The sequence below is a fragment of the Phalacrocorax aristotelis genome, chromosome 5 (genome assembly GCF_949628215.1).
Source record: "Phalacrocorax aristotelis chromosome 5, bGulAri2.1, whole genome shotgun sequence".
NCBI lineage: Eukaryota > Metazoa > Chordata > Aves > Suliformes > Phalacrocoracidae > Phalacrocorax > Phalacrocorax aristotelis.
The window spans coordinates 11,131,790-11,159,651 of NC_134280.1; the positions used below are offsets into that span (position 1 = coordinate 11,131,790).

Below are 27,862 nucleotides of genomic sequence, written 5' to 3' on the forward strand. Positions count from 1 at the left end.
TAGCAACCGGGGCGGCCCGCCGCGGCGCTGAGGTGAGGGGACGGCCGGGCCGGGCAGGGCCTGGCCGAGCCGGGCGGTGGGGTCCGGCGGCTGCCGTGAGGGAGCAGCGGGGTTGGCCGGGGCTCCCGCCGTTAGCAGGGGCTCCCTCCCGGCCGAGAGGACGCGCGGGGCGGACGGGGGTTTCTCTCGGCCGGCGGTGTGTCGCTCGCAGAGGCCCAAAGGGGCTGAGGCGGGACGTCCGGCTCCCCTCCGACCGGGCCGGAGGTTGAGGAGGACGTGGCACCGGCAGGGATACGTGTTGTGAAGCTGTAAGTCCTTCTGCCCGCCAGGAGACTCTGTTAGCCAGATTATACGGAGTGGACATTAAAATGACGTTTTGCGTTGCTCTTAAAACACGTCGATGCTTTTGCAAGTCTCATGCAGTATGTAACGGCATTAAACCGCGTCCCTTTCTGGTGGTGAGGTGCGCTAGGGGCTCTGAGAGACACAAATGGTTTGGAAAGCCTAAGTGCTTTCCACTTACAGAAGAAGGGTGGTACCCTGGCCTGAGGGGATTTGGGCTGAGTTTTGCCACGGCCTCCAAGGGAACCGGGATTTGACAGCCCCAGAGTTGTCCTGTTGGTGGCGTTGCACAAAAAAAAGAGTCATGTTAAGGACAGACGGAGGTATCCTGGAAAGCTTAAGAACATCAGTCTTACCAGTCAGAGATTCCAGGACCTTGGCACATAAACATTCACCCTGTATTAGCCCTTTGAGGAATACTGCAGTGCATTATTAAAGTTGGTGAGTGGTGATCGTAGTGTCACTTTGAATTACTGGCAAGATTACACCGGGAATCCTTTGCTAATATAAGTCTGTCTACAGCCTTTCAAAACTTGTATCCATGATGGGGAATGCTGACTGAGAGAAGGACAGCAGTTGTATAAATTAAAGTTGAACAACACGAGTGGAAAGAATGTAAGCCTTATGTTTAGAATTTTTTTTAGCATGTTTTTGTCCAAGTTTGGTTGCTCTAACTACCTCAGAAGAAATTTACTGTTGTGCACAATAATACATTTTCTCTTACAAATTTTCTGTTGCAAGTGGAAAATCTGTACTTGGAGCCACGGTGTGGAAAATATTATTGAGGCCAGGGTAGTGATGGCACATTATTTTAAGCTTCTTCCTTATTTATTATTTAATACTGCACAAGGCCATAAATTAAAACAGCACTTTATGAGGTTGAAGCACCTCTCAACTTCTGCCTGAAAGATCTAAAGCAGACTAGAAAACCACATACCAGAGATGAGGCCTTAATGTAATGGGAGAGGTGGATGTTCTCAGTCCTCAAAAGTGCTGATCCAGGTATGTTGGGCATCGCTTTCATGCTCCCCTCTGCTCTTCTTCCCTCAAACTTCTATTGCTCAGTGATGAGTTTAGGTTGGGGCCCTATAAGGTTGTTCAAGCCAGTACGAGAGTGTTAAAACAACAAAACAAACACAATACCACTCCTGGTACTAATATTTCAGCTTTGGAACTGTTGAATCTTAAAGTGCTGCCACAATGTGGATTATACAACTGAACTCTGTGTTGTCCTAGCAGCTAATCAGCCTTTGTGCCACTGCTCCAGGAGCGGGAAGGTGCCTCGTGACTGGAGCCTGGCAGGAAGAGTCTAAATTGTCTAGCACTGGGTGAGTTCACGTGCACATTGATATTAATGCAGCACCCTCCTGAGCTGCACTTCCGCCTTCCCGTTCGTGAAGAGCAAATACAAAATGAAGATATTTCAACGCCCTTCTTGAGGGCTGAAAAACCCAGTATGGCTTTTGAACTCAGTACTTTTTCCAAAAGTACCTTGTCTTTTTCTCAATGCAGTTCTCCAGTTCATAGGAGAGCTGAGGGCTATGTGCTATATTTATGAAGATAATTTCTTGTGGGTGGATTGTGTCTGGTGTCCCTATTGTGTAATATTTGCACTTGTCATTAGAGAAGTTTATGTTCTGATAACTGTGCTTACTTAACATAGGATCTATAATAATCATGGCCTTCTGGGTTTACAGTTATCTTCATTAAGCAAATAACCCAGATGATGCTATCCAAACAAAAGATTCAAATGCCAGTTTTCTTATCCCTCACATTAATATTTAAAAATTAAAAATGAATCTGCAAGTTAACAACCCAAACACTCAGGAGAGATTGGAAGAACATCTCTGCAGAAATCAGTTTGGATAGTGGAATTATCAGAAGAACCTTCTCTCCTTTTCCGTGCCAGGGGACATGAAAGAAGACAGATGTTTTACACACAGCCCTGAAAGCCAAATGTCCCCAATAAGCCTTAGGACAGATGAACATACCCAAAGTGCTGGGGCTTGTGGTGGGAGCAAGGTGTCCTGGAATCACTCTGTCCTTGTACTTAGCACACAGAGAGTAATCAACTTCAGTAGGAAAAAAAAGTAACTCCCTCTCCTAAATGTTTTTATAAGCAACAGATGTTACCAGAGCAAGGGAAGATATTTTGATTATTATGTTATTTTGATTTGACCCCAGGTGCTGAGGAGTCTTAGTACCATTCACACTCTGTTTCTGTCCTAACATGGATGTGGTTCAATCAGCCATGACAGAAATCACAGTCACCAAGAAATCCTTCAAGAAAATACCCAGTGTCCTTCTGGGCAGCCTAGTGGAGGAACCTAAAAAAAGACATGTCCCCAATCACCTGCTGGAATCAAGTAGGTTTCTGCTCTTTGACTGTTCCCCAACCTTGGAGCAATCCTAGAAGGCGCTTCTCTGGTATTTTTGGTTTGGTTGCTGGGTTTTTTGGTTTTGTTTTTTTTTCCCCCCACAACTCACAGGCAAAACTCCCATCTTGCAGCTTAAATTGCATCTTCCTGTGAGCCCAAATTGTGGGAGAGATAGTCAGGAAAGAAAGAAGTACTGATCCTCGCTGACTGTAAAGTTTTGCGGTGGCTTGTTGATGCCAAGAGGTAAACTGGCAACAGGATCTGCTGGGGTAGTAGTTGCTGCCTTAACTTTGCATTTAAAATGTCGTGCCTGCTTAACAGGAGAAATAATGTCTCTCATTTTTTTCTCTATAATATGTTGGGTGCAGCATAAATATACTTAATCTATGTAAGTAACAGCCATCATGTGTGTTTCACCTCATCTCCTTTTCTCCCTGTTTTATTATCTCTCTCTGCAGAGATTTATTCAGAACTCCAGAGGAGCAAGGTTATACAGGCTGAGCCTTCTGTGTTACACTATGGAGGGTATGAAGTTGGAAAACATCACCAACAGACGCTGGTAAGTGTCAGAGCAGGGATCCTCTTGGGGCTCGTAAAAGGATAGCAGAAGGCAAGTAGACTGTGGTCTACTTGGCTTGTGGTCATGAGGCCTTTTGCTCTGTGGAGTGCTCTAAAAAGCAGCACTTAAAATCAGTGGCCCTGCGGTAATACAACAGATGAGTACCACGCTGTGTGCATCACTGTCCTTTACGGTCTCTGTTTTACCTTTCTGTTTCCTGTGTCTGTGAGCAGTGTTAGTGATAAGTGATTTGGATGTCATGAATGAAGGATTCATGCTTTAGCTCTGTAGGAGACTGTTTTAAAAATGTACTTGGACCATCACTGCGTCTGCAAACATGTTCAGTGGTGTGAAAATTTTGAAAGTACCTCTGGCCTTCTGCCAAGAGCAGTTTAATCTAAGGAAGAAAACTCAGTGTGTAGGTTTGATTACCTTTCCTTGTGAATAGTTTGGGTATTTCCTTTTCTTCTCTCTGCTTTCCCTTTGTCTGCCTTTATTCATGTGGTAAGTGTTTTGAGGCAGAGGCTGGGTGATTATGGTGGATTAGGTTCTCCAGATATAATGAAAGTAAACAAGATGCAGGAGGCTTTACAGGCTGAACTGTCACCATCCAAAGGTTTGTTGCTTGCAATCCAAAACAAAACTATGGAATATTACATAATTTCTGTTGTTTCAGACCCCTGTAAAAGCAAAGTCAATAAGTTGCTTCATTTTTTGTTACTTTTGCACAAAAGCAAAACAAGACCAGAATTTGATTCAATCGTAGTGTCTTCTTTAGCAAGGCTAACTGTTATTCCAAGGTAAGGAATTGTGGCTTGGTTCCAAAGAATAAAAATGTAGGATGTAAGGTTTACATAGTTTTCTTTTAAATGCAGAGCATATTCAGTATTATTGCTGCTAAAGTAAAAATTATTACTTCCTTGTTTAATACAGCTTCTTTTCTGTGGATAGTCTCACAAAAAGTACAGTTGACGTTCTCAATTGGCCTCTCATATTCTAAAGTGTTTTGCGGTTTTGGTTTTCTTTTGTTCTACAGAAGCTGATAAATATTTCTGGTAATATAGTAAACCTTCACATAATACCACCCCAGACAAAGTATTTTCAGATCAAATACAACAAAACGGTAAGTGTCAGAAAGCCTTTACACTGCACTTTGCCTGCAGAGCTGTTTTTTGTGTAATATAAGTGGCTTTTACATGCGTTCTATCTTATTTTGGGTCATTTTCTAGCACCGGCTTGTCCCTGGCTTGTCATATGTGGTTACTGTTGATTTTTGTCCTGATGAGTGGCGGTATTATTATGACTGCATCCGAATTCACTGTCAGGTGAGGATTTATTATAAAATATATTTACAGTTGTAATGGAGCCATTAGGAGATGATGATGATAATGATAAAGTGAAGGTACAGTTAATTTCCTAGAGCCACGTGGGTTAATTCTCAGTAAGTCTGGATTGGAGTATTTTATTTTAAGCATTTAAAATTTTTCTTTATGTAAACACCCTAGAGCTGTGGGTAGAATATCTTCCTTATTCTGTTATTCTTCGCCAGTAGATTAGTCTTTGTGCCACACTGGTGTAACATCTTAGCTGAGCAGGCTTGGAGGAGCTCTAGATAGTTGCTGAAAGTATGGAAAGACAGATGGGTACTGAAAGCAGGTAGAATATCGGTATCCTGAGGTGCAACATAGTGATCATCTTGAAGACATTTTATGCCTGCTTTTTGGCCAACTACTACAGAAACTTTTTCCTTCCATAACATTTATTCATTGTAAGAAATAAATATTTACCCCTTCTTTTTTTTTTTTTCAGGGAGAAGACACATTACTCGTTCCTGTGCATGCTTATCCTGCTGTGAATGTTGTAGAATTTCCATCATTTATAAATCTGTCTGATGTAGCAGTTGGTAAGAGGTGAGTTAGGGACATTTTTCCACATTTTGTGATACAGAAACGGAACTGGGGTTTCAGCTAGTCCCAATTGGTGCTGACTCAGTTCATTCATCATATGGTGAAGCAATATGGCTGCTGTTCATAACCTGTATACTCCCAAGTGCTATGTCTTTTTAGCGTTAATAAGTTCTAAGTGAATGGATCTTCTTTTCCAGATGAAGGGTTCTGGAAATGAAGGTATGGGCTGGTAATGGTACACGTAAGTGACAGCAAATAACTAACTCAGTACAGAGATTGATCAGTCATTAGATTCACTTCTTCTGTTTAAAAATATTTAAAGTGATCTTCTGATGTGGAGCTCTAAATGACATAGACTTCATCTTTCTCTGTCTGTGGCACAGATGTCACACTGACTGTCCTCATGAAGTAATCAGTAATAATTGTTAATAGTAACTGGGAAGGGAAAAAGGAGAAGGGAGATCCTGTTGATTAGGATCTAGTTCTGTAGTACATTGACTGTACTAGTTGTAAGTATGGTGATTTGTGTTAGTGTGAAGTTTTGAGTGAATTCTGGGAAGTGAAGGTCTTAGCAGCTAGGTTGTGTCTTAGCCTGTGAGTTGGAAGTAAATCGTTAATTTTACTGAAGCACATAAATATGAATAGGCAAGGCGCATACAAGGACAATGCAAAATTCTGTAGTAAAAATGAGGCTAGCATTGTAGAATTAACATTTGTGTCTTTCTGTCTATTTGGTTTTTTCTAATTCCCCTTAATCTGTTAAACCCTAGTGAATCCATCAGAAGTGATGTTACAGCTTTCTCAGAGGACTGAACATAACTCCTGATATTCTAGGCATGATATGATTCTGTTTATTTGCACCATTTTTAAAACAAGGGCTGAAGCATACAGAATTTTCATTCTCTTAGAACACAGAGAAGAGATTAGGCAGAGTACAAAATAGAGTTTTAAATAATGGGGAAAATTTCCAACACAACAGGGTTGCTCAGAGGTGCCCCTGAGGGAATTTGGAAGAGTTCCTGAAGAGAGAACTGGTGGTTTCAAACCTTATTTTTTACCAGTATTTTTCATCATTAGGCTGTTAAAGACTTTCCTAAAAATGAAAGCTGTCTGAGATACTTGGTACTGTACAGAACCCAAAGGACTATGGGCTCAATCTGTAGCCCACTGATGTCAATGGATAAACTTCTTTTTACTTCTGTAAATGTAGGATAAGACCTATATTCTACCACCCAGCTTTCTCCTTAGATACAGAAGATCCACAAGGAAACAGGCAGCATAATTGTCTTGTTTTTAAGTCACTTTGGTTACTGAACAAGCTGCACTATAGCTTAAAACAAATTTCCTCCCCAGTCTGCTGTTACCTCTTCTTTGTGAACAGGTCAGGTTGAGGCAGAGAAAAAAGGACTTGGCTATTACTATTTCCTTAGGCATTTCAATATGTGCTTTCCAAAGGAACACTGTGTGTAACATGCATTCTTTGCTAATCAGCACGATAGGATTTCAGACAGTTTACAAAAAACAGAAATAAGCCTGCGTAAATTGGTCTTCATTTGTGGGATGATGGATGGTGTTACACAAATGTTTTTGTGTTTCAATTTGAGAATTGAAAATAGATGCATACAAAAGCAAGACAGCTTGAAAAGGTGTGTGCTAATACCCCTCACACAACCAGTGTGAGACAAAAGGGCTTTTATGAAAATCAGGCCACAGCATCATTATTTATGCAGTGGTTGAAGTCCAGTCATTCTGAGGTGCCGGAGTTCTCAACACTTTGAAGACTGCACAGATTCTTTTCTCATCATCGTCCACAAGGAGGGCCATGAGAGAAGGCTGATTTCTGGTTCTGTACTTCTTATTGCTCCAGTTTGGATTGTTTGTACTTGATAGATATTGCAGTTTGTAGGAATGTGAGGAAACACACAAATACCTTCTAAAAAGTAAATTTATAATTTTTTCTGTAATCAGATTCTGTATGGGTAGGAGAAAGTAAGTCAAAATGTAAAATATCCAGCATTCAAATCAAGATTTAGTTCTCATTTCCTCACTGAGTGAAAGATCTGAAATATTTTGCTTTTTTGGGACAAAGGGGAATGACTATTTTCACATTAATAAGAAACTCATCCCTCCGAACACAGATCATTTCAGCACATGTTGTGTATAATGTGATTTTACAGCTTGTAATTGATGCTCAACTGTAGTTTCATTAATTTCTTTCTTCCTTTCTCTCTTTTCAGTAAGGAGTATGTCATCCCGTTGCAGTGCAGCTGTCCAATAGATTTTGAATACCACATCGATTTTATTCAGCCTCATAGAGCCTTCACTGTCCAGCCAACATTTGGTAGGTTGAATTTACTTAAAATTCAAAATGTTAAATCCGTATTTATTGAGTGTAGTTACTTGTGATTGTACCCAGTGCTGTACAGAATAAGACCTTGCCTCAGAGAGTTTCCACGTAAATGCAGGCTGGTAAATATTAGTCATATCACAGAATCACAGAATCACAGCTTGGAAGGGACCTTGGGGATCATCTAGTCCAACCTTTCTAGGAAGAGCACAGTCTAGGCAAGATGGCCCAGCACCCTGTCCAGATGAATCTTAAAGGTGTCCAACGAGGCCGAGTCAACCTCTTCCCTGGGGAGATTATTCCAATGGTGACTGTCCTCACTGTGAAAAATTTCCCTCTTGTGTCCAATTGGAATCTCCCCAAGAGCAACTTGTGTCCATTCCCCCTTGTCCTCTCCATGGGACTCCTTGTAAAAAGGAAGTCTCCATCTTCTTTGTAGCTACCCCTTAAGTACTGGTACACGGTGATGAGATCCCCCCTGAGCCTCCTTTTCTCAAGGCTGAACGAACCCAGCTCTCCCAGCCTGTCCTCATATGGCAGCTTCCCAGTCCTTTGACCATCTTTGTAGCCCTTCTCTGGACCCCTTCCAGCCTGTCCACATCTTTTTTGTATAGCGGGGACCAGAACTGTACATAGTACCCCAGGTGTGGCCTGACAAGCGCTGAGTAGAGCAGGATAATGACTTCTTTCTCTCTGCTGGTGATGCCCTTTTTGATGCAACCCAGCACCCTGTTGGCCTTCGTGGCCGCAGCAGCACACTGTTTGCTCATGTTGAGCTTTCTGTCCACCAAGACCCCCAGGTCCCTTTCCACAGAGCTGCTCTCCGGCCAGGTGGATCCCAGTCTGTGCTGCACTCCCAGATTATGTGTTCCCAGGTGCAAGACCTTACACTTGTCCTTGTTGAAATTCGTAAGGTTCTCACTGGCCCACTCCTCCAGCCTATTCAGATCTCCCTGCAGAGCAGCCCTCCCTTCTGGAGTGCCTACTTCCCCGCTCAACTTGGTGTCATCTGCAAATTTCATCAGGCTACACTTGATCCTGTTATACAGATCACTTATGAAGATGTTGAATAACATTGGGCCCAATATCGATCCCTGGGGGACCCCACTTGTGACAGGTTGCCAGTCTGAGAAAGAGCTATTTACCACCACCCTTTGGGTGCAGCCTGTCAGCCAGTTCCCCACCCACTGCACAGACCACTTGTCTAGGCCATAACGCATTAATTTCTCCAGGAGGAGACTGTGGGGGACCGTATCAAAGGCCTTGGAGAAGTCCAGGTAGACAATGTCCACCACTCGCCTCATGTCAACCAGGCAAGTCACTTTGTCATAGGCGGCCACCAGGTTTGTCAAGCATGATCTGCCTTTAGTGAAGCCATGTTGGCTTTTCCCAATCACATGCTTCAATTGACTTGTGATGTCCTCAGGAGGATTCATTCCATAACTTTCCTAGGGATTGAAGGAAGACTGATACGCAGCCTCATGGCAAATAGCCCTCTGTGGCTGGTAGATTTCCTTAGTCAATGCCCAGCTACAGACCTCTGGCAAAATATGGGATGCCTGAAACAGTCCATCCAGCCTTTGTCTGCTTTCTTTGCCAGAATGCTGGCATCTTTGCCTTTGGAAAGGAAAGAGGCAGGAAGCCCAGCATTCACCTCTTTATGACACCTTTCCCCAAGGACTGTCTGGCTCCTGCCCCATTCAAGGAACAGATGTCTGTCTTTGTGGAATAGGTATGCATTGTGGTACTTGACGGGGGGCATGGAGGAAAGAAAAGGTGACCTCTGCTCTATCAAACATATCCCCCCACCTGTTTTTCCCTAGCAGTCTGGAAGAACTTAGTAGAATTGTGTCTGTTGCTTCAGGAGCTTCAGTGTTGGGCACAAACCACACTGCCACAGGTGTTTCATGGGACAGCAGTGGATATTAGATTCAGTCTAGAACTCCGTGTATGGGCTTCACAAGAGGCAGGGACTTACAGCTACAGTGTGCTCAGCTATTTTCATGTCTAATGCTGGAGGGGGCTCTGTCTTGAGGCTGACGTAACTATTTGCAGGTCAGTTGCTGTCACTGTTACATTTGCCAGGTGCCGTCAGAAGCACATAACTACCCAGGTGTTCTGACAGAAATGTGTAAGTCAATGAGACCAGGCTGCATTATTCATTTAGGCAGTCTGGTCAATTCCATGAAAATAAGTAAAGATGTAAATTAATAAAAACCTTCATAAATCTGGCGCTTAGTGCCATGTGTGGCACTGGAATTTAAACTTTATGCACTTCAATAGAAGTTGCTCTTTTTTCATGTATGTACAATAATAAGAATTTGCCCTGTCTTGTCAGATGGATTTTCATTCTTCAGAGTAGTAGTTGGATTCTATCAGATGTGTGGTTCAGCAAGATGAACTATGCTGCTGCCTTGATTTGGGTCATTCTTTCAGGATAATATTCTTTCTTATTTTGTGCTTAAAGAAGTTTTGATATATCTAGGGAGGAAAGGAACAATATTATAACTGGATAAAACTAGGGAGAAGTTGTAAAATTCATCAGGAAGTTTTTGGGGTTTTGCACAGTCATAGACAAAGTGGCTAGAACTAATTCATGCTTTCTAAGTTGGCTTAGTGCTTGCTGACAGAAGAGCAAAAATATCCAGAAAAAAACATCAACCCAGTAAAAGTTAAGTCAGAAACTTTGGTAGCAAGAAACTGTGAGGTGCTGAAGCCATCTGAAAATCACTAAGACGTTTCAGCTCCTACTCAAGCCATTGTGCTCTGAGACCAGTAGTGATGAAATACCACTAACAAATTACACACACACAAAAAAAAACCCAGTGAAACTAATTGGTATTTAAAACTACAGGATGCCAAAAACCAGGCAATGGTCACTTTACAAAGAAAAGAAATTAATATTCGTTGTGAGCTGAATAAGCACCTTGTTGCAGAAATGCTGAGGAGCATCAGGGCCTGTATCCTGGGATTGCACTGAATGTTTATGGATATGAAGGGTGGTTAAAGTGGTTGAGAAAATAATGGAATAGATAATAAGGAAATAAGACCAAGTAGAGACAGGTATTGCATCAAATCCAGATGATTCCCCCAACTTGGAAGACCACAGAGGGATATGTTTATAATGCTTTGCTCATGTAAGCAGGAAGTGCCAGAGACTTAAGACTGGCAGATGCAAGTGAAGAATTTCTACATCTAAACAGCCAATCATTCTCACAACAGTAGGAAATATTACAGTCTTACAGTCAAATCTCTCTGCTCTTGCAAAATATCTCCTATTATCTGGCAATGGATAGTTCTTGAAAGACACTTTAAGACCTGAAATATTTTCCAGGCCTACTGCCATCCATTCAAACATTAATATTGTTTTTAAAAAAAGTAGTCCAGAATCAATTTCGGCATACTTAAGTGGGCTCACGTTAGATGGACTCTTATTGTTTTTCTCCTCTAATCACAGGAATTATTCCAGGCAATGGGAAAGTGGAAGTAACTGTGAAATACTCCCCACTTGAGTATGGAACAGCACGAATGACAATGCAGTTATGGATTTCAGAGTTTCACTCAAAACCCTATGTATGTGTGTTCACAGGAACATCAACACCACGTCTGGGTCTAATGTATGTGTGGCTGACTGATCTTTGAGTATTTTTGCCCAATGCTGACAAATACCTATATAATAGGATTTCATGCCATTTTGCTGTAATCATTTTAAGCATTTGTATCTATGGACTCTTAAAATGCACTAGTGTAATTCAACTGTTAATACATGTACCTGCTCTCTTACGTAATTTGCTCAGAATGCCCTTAATCTGTATGAGGTGAAACTGTACCAAAATAAAAATAACAAGAAGTTACATATCCTCAAAGAACTGTTGAGGTTCCTCAGCTTCTATTATGTCTGTTCTGTGTTATTCTCATTGCTGAGGCCTTGCAGGATGCAGTGTTCTTTGAGCAATAAGGTCTTTTGGGCTGTACATAATTTTTTTTGAACTCTGAAGATTAGAAAGTTTGGTTCCAGTTGTAATTGGGGAGAGAAATTTCCATTCTCCTTGTATATCTAAAGATATACATGTATATCGTTATATATAAAGATATAGATATATATAGATATAAAGATATGCATGTACTAGACTTATGTGCCGTTTAGAGAGTACTTACTAGAGCAATATCTGCCCTTCTGGCACCTAGAAAAGAACATTTTGACAAGCAACGAAGTCGTCCAGAGAAAAAAGCTGCGTCTGCAGGAAAATCCATGGTGTGGAGTAGAGACCAATTCAGCCAACCACAGTCCAGGCCTCTTCAGAAAGTAAAGGTATGAAGAGCTAATAATCACAAGTACTTTCCTGGGCTGAAAATCTTTCTTGTTTCTACTCCTTCCTTTTCTTTTCTGTCTTGTAGGAGATTGAATACCAGAACCTCAGATTCCCCACAGACTTGTCAAATCCATATGCTGTAGCTACTGTTTTGAATCAGGAACCAGGCAAATTGAAGATTAAGGGCTTGAAAGAAGGTAATGTACTTAAACAGAGTAAACTTGGTCTTAGCATTGTTTGTGGGTTTCTGATAGGGAACTCCGCTTCAGAATTGCTGAGGTAATGTGATTGTAGTTTCTGTGAAAAATCTCACTTTAGCTTTATGTATTCATGAGTTCAGTTATTATAATGGGTGGATTTCCCAAGTAAAAATTCAATCTAGTTTGAGGCGTGATATGGCTTTCTGATATTCCTGCAGCCCTTTCCCAAGGCAGTGAAGGGATAAGAACAAGACAGATGAAGGAAGCCATATTTCAACTAAAAGTAAAACAAAATATTCAGGAAGAGGAAGCAAATAATCTGAAGTGGTAAGTGTTAGTTAACTACATTAACAACACTGGGGTTGCCTAACTGAGGCCTCTATGAATGATGTATGCAATATCCACTAGTGCGCAATGCTGCCATTTCATGTCCTGATACATTTATTTTGCAGCTAAGTTACAGTTGGTTTACTTTGAATTTTTTATCTTCTGTCTAAGAGCACTCTCAGTAGTAATCTGTAGTAGTACCCAATGAGGACTCTGATAGTGTTATGGTTGCATTCAGAAAGAAACCTGCTGAAAACCTTGTTCACCTAACCTTGTTCTCATACATCTCATCTTGTGCCCTTAAGGGCAAAGGAATCTTTTGCCATGGTTGTCAATAAATCAAGGCAAAAATGTACAATGGAGTGAACAGAATTACACATTTTGATCAAATGGTATAAAGCAAAACACATAGTCATGTGTGTAAGCACACTGTGGTTTCATATGCAATCCACAAATCTGCTCTTATGCTGAATGTTATGGGCCCCTAGACACCTTAGGAAGAGGAGAATATGTCTGTTAGCCTTTAAATAAAGCAAAACTGTGCATTAAGTAAAGCATTTTTCTTGCCTTCACTGTAAATGCAGGCAAGTTCATAAAGGCAAGGATCCAGTCTCTGTGGAATTTAAAAAAGAGATTATTGAAAACCGACAGAGGGAAGAAGAGCAATACAAGGTTAGTCTTTGCTGGTTATTCTATAAATTTAAAATCAAATTTATACTTTCAGATTATGCAGTGCACTAGTGAATTGTATTAAGCTCTCTGTGTCCTTAGTTTTTCTTCATACATCAGTGCAAACCTGTACCAGCTGTACTTCTTACTGCAGTTATATCTTTATTATGCCTGTGTATTACTGTTTCTGAGGTGGTTTTATCTTGGAGGTAGACAGAGAGGAGGATAAGTTATTAATGGAAATAGATATTTGCCCAACCTAGCAGATTTGCACCACGTCACAGTGCAACATTGCAGCATAATCATGTCAGCACTGTGGTCACATCCAACCTTCTGTTTATATTGAACCTCTCTGAAGAGCTGATGTCCTGAATGGCTCACAGTTAAAGATCTAAAGCCAGTCAGTGCTCTCACACAGAGCCATGGGATGATAATTCATCAGGTTGTTCTTCTACACCTTCAGTCACCTCAGAGTGCAGGTCATCTTGCATGGAGGTGGCAGCAGCAACACTTGGTGGCAGGAAATATTCTTCCCCATGTGGCACAGCCCTCAATGACAGGTGGGGCTCGTCCCTCTTATCCTCCCTTCTGGATATTCAAGTAGCTTCTGACATCCTACTAACTTCCAAGAAGCTGTTTATGGGCATAAAATTGTTTATAGATAGGGTAAAGGCTTCATTTATACACTGAATTAGGCACTGTGAAATAATTCAAACGTATTTAGTACTAACAAAGGAGGAAGTGAGTAAAAAGAGGATCTAAATTGTGAGATTGTTGTATCACTGAATTAGATGTGTGTTAACTTTGTTTAGAAACATTTATTTACTTACATGTTGGCCATCGGGGCTGTGGAAATCCCTGGCTGGTTTCGCAGTTGCCCACATGACTTTCTGACAAAGGCATATTTTTGCTCATGCTGTCAGTTTGTTCACCTTGAGTGTCATTAGGCCTCACAGAGTATTTATTATCCCTCCATCATTTGCTCGAGTGGCCACTATGTTACACAGCTGGGGAGCAGCTCTCCTGGTCTGTCTTCCATTGTACTAACTAAAACTTCAGTCCATGAATATCATGGGAATTTCACTCTGCAAAGTAACTCCAAGGTCTTTGTTTAAGACATAATGGTATCCTGGAAATTAAACAATAAGTAAGTAGGACTGGGATGGAAGAGGCGCAATGAAAAGAAGCTCTGGTATTCATCCAGCATGCCTGAACGCTTTTAGAGGGTCTTGAAGGAGTGAAGTGATATCAGTAGTAAACTGTTTCACACATAACCTGTTTAACAACAGGTAAAAGAGCTGGAACCATTGGAAACCATGACAGAGATATTCACAGAACATGGGAAAGCTGCAGGAAATTTCTGTAGTGCTTTTTTCTGGGAAGATCTGTGTGGGTGCTAACTCTACGGTGTTGGTTCTGTAACCCCTCACTGGCTGATTCTGGCTATGCAAAGTGAACTGTATTTCATTAGGGCAGGGATCCGATTGAAACTCCAACCCTGAAAGACATTGCTCAAGGGTTGCAGTAATCACTCCCTAGAAGAGAATGAAGTCTGCATTTTGTCAAGTACCTCCAGAATGTTACATTTTAAGTGAGTTCCACTAACTGTAAGGGAGAAAATAATTCACTGGATGCTTTGTACTAATGTCATTGTTCTTCCTGGTGACAAATTAGATCCAAAGAGGAGATCCTATCATAGAACAGGAGTTTCAAAGGAACAAAGTAGAAGTTTCTTTCAGACCTGTTCTCCGGCCTGTTGACCAGGTTTGTTTATATGCTATTATCACCTACTGTATGTTATTATCACTTACTAAGCTAACAAACAGCTGTAGGTATTTGGCACTGAATACTTTTCCTCCTAATATTCCCATTTCTGTGTTGGTGTCATATTTCTCATTTTACTTTTAGTACAGTAGGGCAAGCACTGTGCTACATGTACAACTCATCTTCTGATGATCTAATATGAGAGACAAGTGGAAATCTGCAGGCCTAACCTGAGATTCACCTTGCTTGTTTCTGAAAGTTCTCTCAGGATTAGCTTTCTCATGCCTAAACATAAGGTTCAGCATACCACAAGATTTGTGACCTTTACCTGCAGGTCAGATTGACGGGAACCTTTCTGGTATTTAGATTTTTTTGTCCTTCTCTGTGGTGTGAGGTACTTCTTAAGATCCATTTCCCAGGGTTACTGGGAGCTTTGTTTAATAGATAGCCTTCTGCTGAAGGAACTTGGAACATTAGCAACAGAAAGAAAGTGCTGAAAATAGTTTGGTGAGGCATGACACAGGGTTGTGTGGAGTTGATGTTCTGACAACCTTCCTAATCTAAACGCTGGTTGAGTGGCTGCTCTCCTGTTGAGAGGTACTGTACTCTGGGGCAACTGGAGTCTCTTCTAGTGCCACATTCTTCTGTCACATCAATTTAAAACTGGAGAGGAGATTAATGCATCAAGATTTACTTGTGTTCAAAGAACATTCTGACATTTTAAGGCAATAAACATAGAGATATCACCTCTGTCTCAAAAGCCAGAGATCACTAGATGTGGGGAGGTTATTCTGGGGAATTATCACTCTAAGTTTACCCTGGTCTTTCACCCTTCTGTGGGTATGTGCTATCAGCCATTATTGCAGACAGGATACTGGTTTTTCTGGGCCCCAGTTTTGAGTCTTTAGAGCTATTCCAACTTCATGTCTGTGCAAGATGAAGTGTGTACTCAGTAGAGACCTAATCCATTCTCTCCACTGTCTGACTGCCCATGTATTACACTTAAGTCCTAGTCATTTGAGGTGGTTGTCATTTATATGGGGATGCAGACCATGCTACTATCTCTGCATTCGCTGTGCTGCATCTACAAATATTTGGCCATTATCTCCCATGAAGCCCTGCAGTGAAGGCTTCTGGTTAAATGCCAATACTGTGAATGTTTTCACTTGACTTAATTTCTGTGTTTGGAAATAACATATGGATTCAGGCCAAGGAATGGCTAGGGCTGGAGGAAATTCCTTCCTTGTTTAGTTGTAAAAGGGATGCCCTTTTTCTTTTTCTATTTTTAAAAAACACCACGCAGCATCCAAGTGTCCATCCCACATTTGACTTGCTCCGTAATGACCCTTGGGACAACAGGAATAGGATGTTAAGGAAATTCCAACAAGCAGCCTACAAGGTAATGTGAACAACCAGAATGCAGTGTGATGGCATAACACCTTGGAAACAGCACGAAAGAACATGCAAACTAGTACGTAAGGAGCCTTCACAGTTAGCCAGGGATTTGATAGATTGATAAATACGTCCCTACTTCACCAGGAAATAAGGATCTGGAGTAAGTTTTGTATTCAGCGGGTGCTTCTGCTGGTGCTTGGTATTGCAATCAATACTGAACAAATGCAGGTGTATTTAGATTTTTTAAAAAAAATACTTTTGGACAAAAAAGAGAAGATTTCAAAATGCATATAGAATACTGCACCCAGTTTTGGGCCCCTAGTACAAGACTTACATAGATGAATTCATTGTAGAGCCACCAAGATGGTTGGGGTCTGGAGCATGCAGTCTATGGAGCGACTCTGTGGAGAGACATGCAGCCTGGAGAGGGAAAGTGGGGGGAGAGAGCAGCACCTTCCAACAACTCTGAGGAGGTTATTGATGATGGAGCCAGGATCTTTGCCATGGTGCATGGTGGGAACATGGGAAACAATGGGCATAAATTCAAATAAGAGAGGTATAGACTGTATATAAGAAAAGCCTTTTCACAATAAAGACAGTCAATCATTGGAGCAGGTTGCCCAGAGAGCTGTATAGCCTACATCCTTGAATGTTTTTCAAGCCCAGATGGGATAAAGCCCTGAGCAACCTGGTCTGATCTCATCACTGACCTTGCTTGGAGCAGGGGGTTGGATTAGGACCTCCTAAGATCCCTTCCAACCTGGAAACTAAAGACTAAATCAGTAAAATCACTTTTCTCATTGGATTTAAATATTATCTCGTATCTCCACTGCTCATTTCCCAGTAAATCTAAATGCAGCAAACAATATGGAAACTTCCTGCTCTCCAAATATTCAGTCTGGGTATTCTCCTCCAATCTAGTCATAATATTAGGCTCGATACGGAGGTCCTGAAATGACATGCTCTTCCCTGTATTGCACAAATAAGGAGGCGGCTAAATGGCCCCTTCTGGTATTAAAATCTAGGACTCTTCATTGTTACCCGGTGATACATGGCACTAAGTGAATTCACCGTGCAGATTCCTACTTATTCTCCTCATTCACAGAGCCACAGGTATTCACATGGCCCTGATCAACTGACTGTTTACACATTGTTAAATCCATATGTGCCAGTAGGCATAACTGAAGGATTAGGACCTAGCCAAAAAGGTCTAAATAATCTGTAAGAGTAAATGAAGGTTTGAACTGCTTTTGTTGTGTAACGTCACTGTAGAGTTGAGATCCATTCTACATCTCTCCTTCCTCATTTTCTCCCTCCTGAACAGAAAGCTATAGTAAAAATTCTGAAATAGAGATGTCTGAGTGAGCTCTGTAGGACAAATACAGTTGTATGTATATTTCCATGGCTGTAAATCTTAGAGTGTTCAGCTTAATATTAAACTTGAAAATAATTCCTTCAGACTGTGATTCAGATTCGGCTAAATCGTTTACTGCTTCTGTTCCGTGGGCTAACCAGAGAAGCCAGAGGTTTGGAGGAAGGCTCTGCGTCTGGTAAGGAGTAGAAGAACAAGTTGGTATTTTGGCCATGAATTATGATAATTAAGGCTGTACTGCAATGTGTCAGGTGTGTTACATATATACTGACATGTAAACATAAAGAAAGAGTCCTTACAAAGGGGTCTTCAAGCGCAAAAGAGAAGTATGACAAGGTAGAAATGGTTGTAGTCAAAATATGTCTATTTTTAATGCACATTATTTACCAGATTTAAAAAATGTATTAACTCTTCTCAGGAGCCTTGCAGCTTATCTACTTAATAACGGGGCAGAAGTTGTGAATGCTCCATCATTGGAAGTGTTCAAGGTCAGATTGGATGGGGCTTTGAGCAACCTGATCTAGTGATAGATGTCCCTCCCCCTGGTGGGAGGGTTGGACCAGATAATCTTTAAAGGTCCCTTCCAACCCAGACCATTTTATAATTCTGCTGGTAGGCCTGAGGAGTAAGGAAAGGGCAGACGGGACTTATGAGAAACACGGGTAGGTAAACAGATCAGGTGAAGCCCAAGAGGTTAGAGATGTAGAATAAGAGGAGCTTATCACATGGCGGGTGGAAGAGGGAAAGACACCTGAATGTGATGAAGGCAAGGTATCTGAACTCAGTGAAATGAGATGTTAGGAACCATGAGATACATGGCTAGGTGTCCAGTTGGGTTTTCCTCCTTTTTATTTTTTCATACAAGTGCTTTCAAGCAATCACTTTTCTTTACAGTGAAATGAAAGTGCTGGCCTGGAAAAGTCACTTGTTCTTTAACAGTCATAAAGGGAAACAGGCCTTGGATGGGAGTCACAGTTGGGTATACTGGGGACAGAAGAGAATTTGTGTCTCTTATTTCCCACTCCCTCATACACACACAATTTGACAATTGCTGAAACAGGCCTTTTCCTGCTTCTGCAAGTAGTCACCTTTAATTCCCAGTATGCACGAGTTGCAGGGGTGCTTGGAGTAGAAGTCATAATGGCAGGTAGTGTATGAGAGGCCTTCTGGCTTGTCTCTGCCTTGCTGAGAAGAATGAGATAGAGGACCATGCTGGAATGAGGCGGATGTAATGTCCTTTTAGAAAAGGGGAAATTAAATCTGTCCGCTAGTCAAGGTATTGTGCCTGCTGTCTCGTAGATGTGGCATTTAAAGCCTTTAGGAAATATTACCCTACTTTTTATATTACAATGGCTAGACACATCCTGTCTTAGGAGATGCTAAATATATTTTGTGCTTTGATTCTGTTTTTGAAACAGTGTATTAAGATATATTGCAAAATCTTAATGTTTGCTTTATATTCACGATAGAAAGCAGGAGTTTCAGCAAACCAGAAAAAAGTGAAGAATGTAAGGGCTTTTCTTCAAGCATATCCGAAGATCGTATATTGCCTTTTGAATTCCCCTTTTCCAGTTCCCATGAACTGCACCGTGATTTGGTAGGTATAGTAACTAAAATGGTGGCCAATACTCAAGATGGAATTTTGTTGAAGACATTGGCCCCAGGCCTGGTACCACCTTTATTAAAATTTCCCAATGTGACTGGTGTTCTGAGGTTCCCCAAATTAATTCAAGACTTCAGATTTACTAAAGGTGCTGCTGAAAACAGTAAAAAAATCTTTGCATTTTCTTAATTGCATTCTAAAGTTCTAAGAAATATGTCAATGATCAGAGTTAGTTAACATCCATGATTTTGCTGAAGACAAAAAATGAAAAATAAGTGAAATGCCAAAGTCCAAGAAAGGACTTGCATATGTTTGCATAATTATTGCCTTATGTTTTCAAGTAGCCGTGCTGATGGATTCTTGCCAATGCAAAACAAAATGTCCACCATATTGCTGGGTTTTAAATACTGTATTCTTGCAGGCACCTGATGCTCTTGGCCTAGTTCCTATCGAATCTGTAGATGTGAAAGTCGAACACATTCTTCCTTTTTATGACTTGAAGGTGAGTCAGTACAGCTTCCTCAGCTGTATCTCGTTTCTGTCTTTCACCAATCCGGTTCAATATGTTTTCTGCCTGTTTCAGTGACTCCATTGTGCAGCCCAGTAGAAATGTTAGCTTAATATGGCTGTGTGATTAGCATGCTTTTATTAAAAACAAATCTCACCCGTATGTTTCCATAAGGAACAAGCTTATAGTCAGCAATAGTCCACTCTCCTCAGACAGAGAAATGAATCACCTCAGCTGAAATTATTATATCTCAAACATACTGCAAGCCCTGCATGCCAACACAGTTTTTCTTTTGATTTTAGAGTTTTATAATAAAAGTGTCCTTCCTTTTAGAAAGTAATGGAAGTCGTCTGTTTATTTGGCATCCAGTTCTGCATGCTTAGTTCCTTCATTCCTGCACAGGAAATGCAAACATCTCATTCTTGAAATATATGGTGTTTTTTCAACTTTATGAGTACGGAAAGATTTTTTTTCTTCTGACTTCTAAACCCTTTTATTTCCAATTTTTGAATACCAAAAGATCAAATTCTGCACCCCATCAAAGCCAAAATACTTCCTCAGGTTCAAATCAATGCAGATTTTGGCTCAATATCCTCTTCCTTTTTTTTCAAGTGGTTTAATAAGCCTAGAAGCTTTCTTGTAGCATCTTTTCCCGTTATTACACATTGGTTCATCTATCAGTTATATACATTACTTAACACAGCTTTTCTCCACCTCATTAAGTTCAGTATATTTGATAAAGAAACTGTTAAATCCATGATCCTTGATAGAAAAGCAAGAATGGAAATATTCCTTTACCCACTCATTCAGCTTGTCCTGGTGAAGTGTGGCTTCTCAAAGCTTTGGTCATATACCATGCTCCAGAATAGTGATCCAAGTATCTTTTACTACAGAGAAGTGATGGGTTTGTGATAAAGCTGGAATGTTCCATTCCATCTATGTGTCAATCAAAAGCGGTTACTGTCATCTTCTGCAGCACACCTTTTTCCTTTGTACTTAGGTTCCTCAGCATTTCAGCATTATGAAGTATCAACCGTTTTGCACACACCATGCAGCCACAAGTTACATACCCCGAAAACTTTATCGACCGCTGAGGCAGGGAGCCCAGGTAACAAGTCATCTCAAATACAAACTTCGCTGGAGTCACTCCCAGCTATACGGTTCTACAATGATTTGATTTATTTTGTCTTAACATTTTATACCAAAGGCTTACTACACTCTGAAAACCTTTAATGTCTGTGTTTTTCAAGGATGAGTTGATTCAAGTAGTTGCTTCTCCTGAGGGGCAGCTTAACCTCGTCTCCCAAAGGATGCATTTTAACAAACCATCCCCAGAAGGAGTAGCAGAAAGGGCTATCAGCCTCTTAAAACTGGTGCCTCCCCAAGCTTTAGTCTACCCTACAGAGAGCAACCCGCTTCGCATTTTTGTAAGTAGAAGTTGATTTCCACAAAGAACCTAAGAAAGGAGGGGGAAAGATGTTTGTTTCATCAGAAGCCTGATGTGGAATTAGTGGGCAATTCTCTTACTCAGATTGGTATATAAAACTATCCAGAGTGAGAGTAATCCTTCAAGGTGCAAGCCCTGGTAGGTAGGAGTCGCAGAGCTCATCCCACTGAGATGGGCACCATTTCACTTTAAGGTGGAATTTGATCGTTTTAGGGGAGGGATGATAAGGCAAAGTTACTGGTGATGGCAGAGAACTGGAGACCCTTCCACAAATAGTCACTGATCCCAGGGTTCTCTGGAACACCATGGGCCCCCTCCCTTCTTCTCCAATTGTTTCCCCATTTGGATGTTAGAAGAGAAGCCGTGATCTTGACATCTCAGTCCTTCTATAACCTCATGCTCTTGCCCAGGTAGGTAGGACAGGTGCAACTTTTTCCTTCTGTAGCTAGGGGACTGGAGTTTTGTCTGATCCTTAGGTAAACTGAGAAAAGTGAAGTCAAACTCTTTGCTCACATTGTGTCCTGCTGCCTCAGAGTTTCCAATAGTTCTCATAGCATCCCAAAACCACATTTCCAAATTATTAGGCACAGAGATTAAAAAACAAAAAACCACAACCATGCGTGGGAGGATTTTCTGTTACTTAATTGTCTTGTACATCGTGCTACTTGGCACCAACTACAGAAGGTATTTCCCACACAGTGCAGCACAGCCTGGAGGTCCCTGAGGTGTCTCTGAGCAGACAGAGACAGCTGTATATCTCAGTGAGTGCTGTGTGTGGGTACAGGCAGCATCTCCAAGCCAGCGTGGCACTGTGCCTTGGGTGGATCTGTCTTTCAGCGTTACTTAGCTGCAATGGCCCAGAGCCCAGTGTGCTAGTCTGGTGATCTTAGCATAATATATATGGTATAGATTTGTCCTCACTGCTTGTGGCCAGGACTCCAGTGGACTTACTGATGAGATCCTCTGTGCATCTCTTTCATCCCTGTGTCATGTCAATGGAAGAGCCAGGCACAGACTGATCTACCCGGTATTAGACTTTATTCAGAAACAGATGCTGGTGCAGTAAAATAGATGGCAAAATACTCATTAGCTTCCACCACAGTAAGGCCAGTTCCCATTCTTGGATTCTGAGCTTTTCAAAGAATCAGCAGTGGATGTTGGAGTAACAGGCAATAGTTTTTTCTTCCAAACTTGGAAAGAACACCTAATTTGCTGTATTTTAGACAGCAGAGAGCATGGATAAGCCAGACAGATATGGGTCTGTGATGCGGGGAAGAGACGGGAAATGAAGGGTCACACTGAACAGAACAGTCACAATGAGACAAAGGTGTGAATCTGAGAAGACTACCTTAACTGTAAGAACTGAATTTTCATCAGTTTAGTTCCCTATGGGGCTCAGAATGATTTTTTAAAATAATCTCTTCTTTGCTTTTAGAACCCCACTCCAGGATTAGTTCCAGTTTTACCTCCTTTGGCCTATGCTGAAACAAATATTGAATATCATCTTTGTCCTCATCCAAAATATACCTTTACCAAGGAATGCCCCAAAGGATCCAGTATTCCAGTCACACAAAAGAAATTCCTGCATCACAAGGTATGGCCTTTTGGGTTTATCATATGAGTACCTGGCTTGAGTATGTTCTTCCTGAGAATTTGCTCCAAGGAATCAAAAAGGAAGATGAAGAGTCATCCTAGATAGAAGATATTTTCAAATATAAATTATGCATGCACCTAAATAGTCAGTACATGGGTCAGAATAACTTGTTCTTGTTAGGCTTTATCTGTGTCTCTTATTTATCCCTGAGTATTCTTTGCTCTTTCCTTCTTTTCACTGTCTGTTGTCTTTTCCTGACCTTGCAGTGGAGGAACCATCTTTTAAATATGGAGAACTGCAGCTCCCCAGGTTCAGATTTTAGCCAAGAAGTCAGCTGTTTTGTCCTGCAAGTCTCTCTCCCCACTGTGGTATGTGTTTGAGGTCTGATTGTTGTGGCACTTGTCATTTCAGGAAGTGATTTGTGGAGTAATGGAATGGAGAAGATTCTTGCCAGTGGTGTTTTCCACTTTTTCTAACACTCCCGCATTGACAAGTACAACATCTAGGTAAGAAAGAATTTGAATATACAGTGCCTTTACACTGCACCAGTTTCTGCTGTCTGTAACTATATTGACCAGGAATTAGTCTCACAAATAAAAGTGGGCCTACGGGTGGAATTACTTGCTGCTCAGAAATCTGAAACCAATGGGGAAACCCCCTACTGATGTACCTGAAGGGTGAGCTAAGAACAATATTATTAGAGGAAATACCTAGCCCTGGAAGGATAGTTCCAGTCTGGACTTTCAATAACACCTCTCCTGAATGCTTTTTGATTCAGTGTCAGAAGACCCTGCTCTGTCTGTCCTGCAGAACTCTGAACAGTAAAACCTTTAACGTATGGGCATCTGCACCCAGTGGCAGCGAACATCTCTCAGGCTTGTGGTCCCTCGTATCACAGCTGTTTCTGGTATACTCAGATTTTCCAGGAATGTTTAATAGTACATCATCTTCATTGTAACTACAACTACTGTGAAGCTTCAAAATATCAGCATTGAGCGCAGTTACTCTCTGTCCATCTTAACTAATACCATTTCCATCACAGGGATCCTTACAGTTTAGATATGCTTCCAAGAGATGTACCACCAGTGCTGCGTGACTTACCTGAGAGAGACAGGGAGAACATAATTACCCAGTAAGTTTCTCCTCTATCTTGTATTCAGTGTGATTGATTATATCTTAATCACTCTAAACCTGTCCCGAGAGATCCTCAAAGGCAAAAGCACAAAGTCTCCTTGCATAAAACATACTTTTTTTGTTGTTGGCTAAAAGATACTTTTAAAAGGATAAAGCCCGATTGTTCTTCATATCCCTAATTTTTAGTGAGACAGATGAAACTGAGTTCAAAATGATTCTTACTCCAGAGATGGTGAGAGCTGAATTTCCGCAAATTGGACAGGCAGTCGTAGAAGAAGTTAAAGAGAAATCAGCAAAAGAAAAAAGGTAGGTAAAATTTTAAATTAGAGGAGAGGAATGGGAATGAATCTGAAGACAAGCACCCCCTTCAGAAAGTCATACTGAGATGCTCCAGGGGCTTCATCACAAGTGGGATGCAGATCTGGTACTTTGAGCAAATTTGCACTGCAAATGCAATCTCTGGATTTTACTTCAGAAAGCAGCTGTGAATGTGACGCACTGGCCTGGATGCCTCTGACTTCAGTTTTATCAACATGATCTAATGCTTGAGGCAGTTTTCTTGCCTTCACAGCGATATTCAGTGTTCTTGGACCAGTGGCATTTCCTTTTCTGTGACCCTTTCGGTTAGGTAGTTATTAATGCTGGCAGAGGAATGAGCCTTTAGAATTTCCCCCTGGCATGGTGCTTTTTTCTCAGGCTCTTCCTAGGAGCAGGTCACATTTGCTCTGCTGTCTGAGCTTCACACTTCACCAACACGCACTGTACTTTAGGCATACAGCGCAGTATGTAAAATAACTTACATTCATAAACACAGAATTACCTGCTTCCTAAAATATTGTAAACTGGCCACAGGAAGGGCCAAATTCTGCCTTTTGTCTCCATTATTTTCAGGCCATGTCCTGAGTTTGCAGCTCAGCAGAGAAATCTTGAGGGGGAACCTGAGGACAAGGAAAGCTCTGAGGGATGAATGGGTCTTTGATGGGGTTGATGATTACCACCATGGTGTCAGAGCAGCATCTCAGAACTGCCTAGCAGTGGGGCTGGAAGCAGAAGTGAATGCACTATATGAAACTTGGGAGCGTGTGATGTTGCAGGAAGGTATGCAAGGAGGTGTATGAGCTGGTGAGTGGGACACTGGGGGCAGTGGCCTTGCACAGCAGGCATTATGGGTAGGACAAGTGATTGCAGGGCAACAGAGGAGAAAGTGCTCGGTTCTAACCCTCTGTTTTCACAGATACCTTGTGTGACTTGGAGCAAGTGAACTAATCTTTCTGTCCAACAGTTGCCCCTGCTTTAAAGTGGTCACGGTGTGGCATAGATGTCAGAATGTGCATGGTAGCCTGAAACTTTCAGAGCCATCAAGAGATTTGAATGTCTCATTTTCTTTAACTTTGGAGGGAAATTATTTGATTGATATTCAAATCCTGTGCAACTGTCAGCCATTAAACTTTAAAATAGTGCCGTGTATTATGAGCTCTCTGACAAAACACTGATTGCTGTATTGTGATTACTGCAGCACTGATTGAAAATAATTTGCTGTAAAAATGCAGGTGTGTCTGACTCAGTGCCTCTTTTTTCATTTTATGAAACTCTGCTTGTCAGAACCTGGGGATTTGGGATAGCTTGTATAACTAAAGAGTGACCATTTCCTCCATAGTGATACAGTGTTAGATGGTGCTTTTCCTGGGGAAGTAGTTTTATAACCATAAGGTTCTTTCATGTCGAAGTTTTAGATGCTTTCTTCAAAAATGAAAATACTTTTCTATATTAAACACCTCTGGGTATTGATATTTACTTGTTGAAAGCTTCCCTATTTCTTTGGCTGTGGAAAGACAGAAGCAAAAAATTTATTAGCAAACTATGAAGTCCCAGTCCTTTCTTTTGTCACAGGAAGGTTCTTCGTTGTTATCAATGGAGTGATGTTTCACTGGATGACAGAGCACACGTTGCTCCTGTACAGCAACTTCAGCACTTTATGCTTAAGGCAAATCAGTTTTTCACATGGATGCTCTTGTTTGGGCCATTACAGCATAGGCTCCTTCATAGATAAAATGTAAAACTCAGTCTAGCATGTGTTTACCTATCAGATGGTTAGCTTTCCTAACTGGCCAAGCCAAGAGTGAATGTTCTTTTCAGTTTCACTCCTTTTCCAGTTCTGCATAAGTAATGGAATACCCTCAGTGTTCATTATAAAAAAGAAGTTATGTGTGAGTGTCTCTTCCTTTGTTTCTGTCAGCATTCCTAAGTAGGGCCCTGGCTATTATAAATACAAATGGCTTTTTAAACTTCTTGCAGAGACCCACACAACCATCCAGATGGACATTTTCAACCCCAGAACAACGAGCTCAGAGAGAAGGTTCAGAAACATGTGGAGAAAATGAAGCTGAAAGCACTTAATAAAACCCTTATTCTGGGATAAGAGTAATTTTACAAAATCCATGGTTTGGCACTGCTTATCCTGTTAACACGTGAGGCCTCCTATGTCCCAGCTACACATGCTTACGTTTAGTGAGATCAGCAACTTCTTACGCAAAGAGAAGAGAAGCACCGGTAATGCCACCTCTGTCAAGGACTCTCACTGTGATCATTACCCCAAACACAGTAATTGTTCCGATGAGAATCCTCAGCCATGTACCTGCTCATTTTGTCTTGGTGTGAAGGACCAGAAAACAGTACTACCATGTAAATAATTTGGTAATGGATTTGCAGCCCACTGTTTTCAAATAAAATGTGGAAAGTCCTCAGGACCAAATTCTTCTGATTTTGTTTATTTAGTTGTGACCTGTCCTTGAATTTTTGCAGGTGAGTCACTAAGTCTCAGACTTGACTGTAAATCATATACTTGAGGTTTTTAATGAAAGCGAAGACTCAAACACAGTTACTGTCCGCAAAGACAACATCCAAATAGATTTCATTAGCTGTCCAGGGGTTTAATTCAATGCACAGCTCTCTTGGCAAAAGTGTACATGGACTGGGGTCCTGAACTCCAGAGTCTCGTGAGAGACCTTTAATGCTCGGGGGGTATTCCCTAGGAAAGGAGATTTCTCAGCATATCACCTTTCCGCTGAGGTGTCTCCTACCTTTTTGTGGGCAAGCTGGACATCAGACAAAATTGGTTTTATCCACAGTGAGTTGATGCCTCGTTTTGAAAAGTGGTCCAGGCTATTTATGCTGAAAAGCACATATTCTTGTATACTAAAAGGCATGGGAAGTGCAGCAATACATACTATGTTCCTAGAAGCCCTACTTCTTTCAAGACATACTTAAAACCCCTAAGAAAAGAAGTTTATTCCATAGAGAGGAGATCAGTGTAGACAAACTGTAAAAAGCCCAGGGAGATAGAAAATGGGAAAATAAGGTGAAAATAAAGCTGCAGAATAGCCTGTATTATACTAGCTACATACTCTTTCTGCTAACTTCAAAGTAATAAAAAGCTGTTAAGTTTCTGCTAACTGTCTAATTGGCAGGAGAATGCACGTCTGGATATCTGCAGAGTTTCTCTGACTACAAACAACCGCTTAAATATGTACACATTACCTCTTCTTTTGCAAGTCCTGAGGAAAGCAGTTGATCTTTTAAGAGGCCCGCTAAGACTTCAGCATGTTCCTTAACATGACCATGACAAAAACATTCTCACAGTTTACAGTGAAAGCATTTACAGTTCATAATTCACAGTTTAGGTTAAATCAAACATAGATCATTCTTAGGAACTGTTATCCATCAGCTAAATTTCAATGTCTAGTAAATATGGAGTAAGTGTTCAGAAACAATGGTGGTTAACCAGGGTTGAGGTGATTAACCAGAGTTGATGTCTTCTTTTTTTTTTTTTTTTTCAGCAGTATCCTCTTCCCTCTCCCTTCTCCTCCAGTTTCCTGGTCATCCCAAAGGAAATTAGTCGTGCTTCTCCATTCTGCAGTGGTAGCCGCCAGCCTTCAATGAAATAAGCTGCTTCTATTTAAGTGATCCTCCCTTCTGTGTTTTAAGGCTTTTACGGGCCAGTTTT

General features: G+C 41.2%; 1 protein-coding gene across 1 annotated transcript; it reads left to right on the top strand.

The window, feature by feature from the left end:
- CFAP221 (cilia and flagella associated protein 221) lies at positions 1 to 26,599 on the top strand. The gene is made up of 25 exons (XM_075092943.1): positions 1 to 32; positions 1,582 to 1,670; positions 2,527 to 2,708; positions 3,179 to 3,279; positions 4,316 to 4,402; positions 4,509 to 4,604; positions 5,089 to 5,189; positions 7,424 to 7,527; positions 10,991 to 11,150; positions 11,722 to 11,845; positions 11,932 to 12,043; positions 12,265 to 12,373; positions 12,958 to 13,045; positions 14,717 to 14,806; positions 16,110 to 16,205; positions 17,661 to 17,751; positions 19,043 to 19,170; positions 19,598 to 19,678; positions 20,685 to 20,792; positions 20,935 to 21,111; positions 22,567 to 22,725; positions 23,137 to 23,231; positions 23,768 to 23,857; positions 24,046 to 24,165; positions 26,155 to 26,599. Exons 3-25 carry the CDS (start codon positions 2,573 to 2,575, stop codon positions 26,276 to 26,278), a joined length of 2,577 nt encoding a protein of 858 aa, XP_074949044.1. The 5' UTR covers positions 1 to 32; positions 1,582 to 1,670; positions 2,527 to 2,572; the 3' UTR covers positions 26,279 to 26,599.
- Positions 26,600 to 27,862: the final 1,263 nt, after the last annotated feature.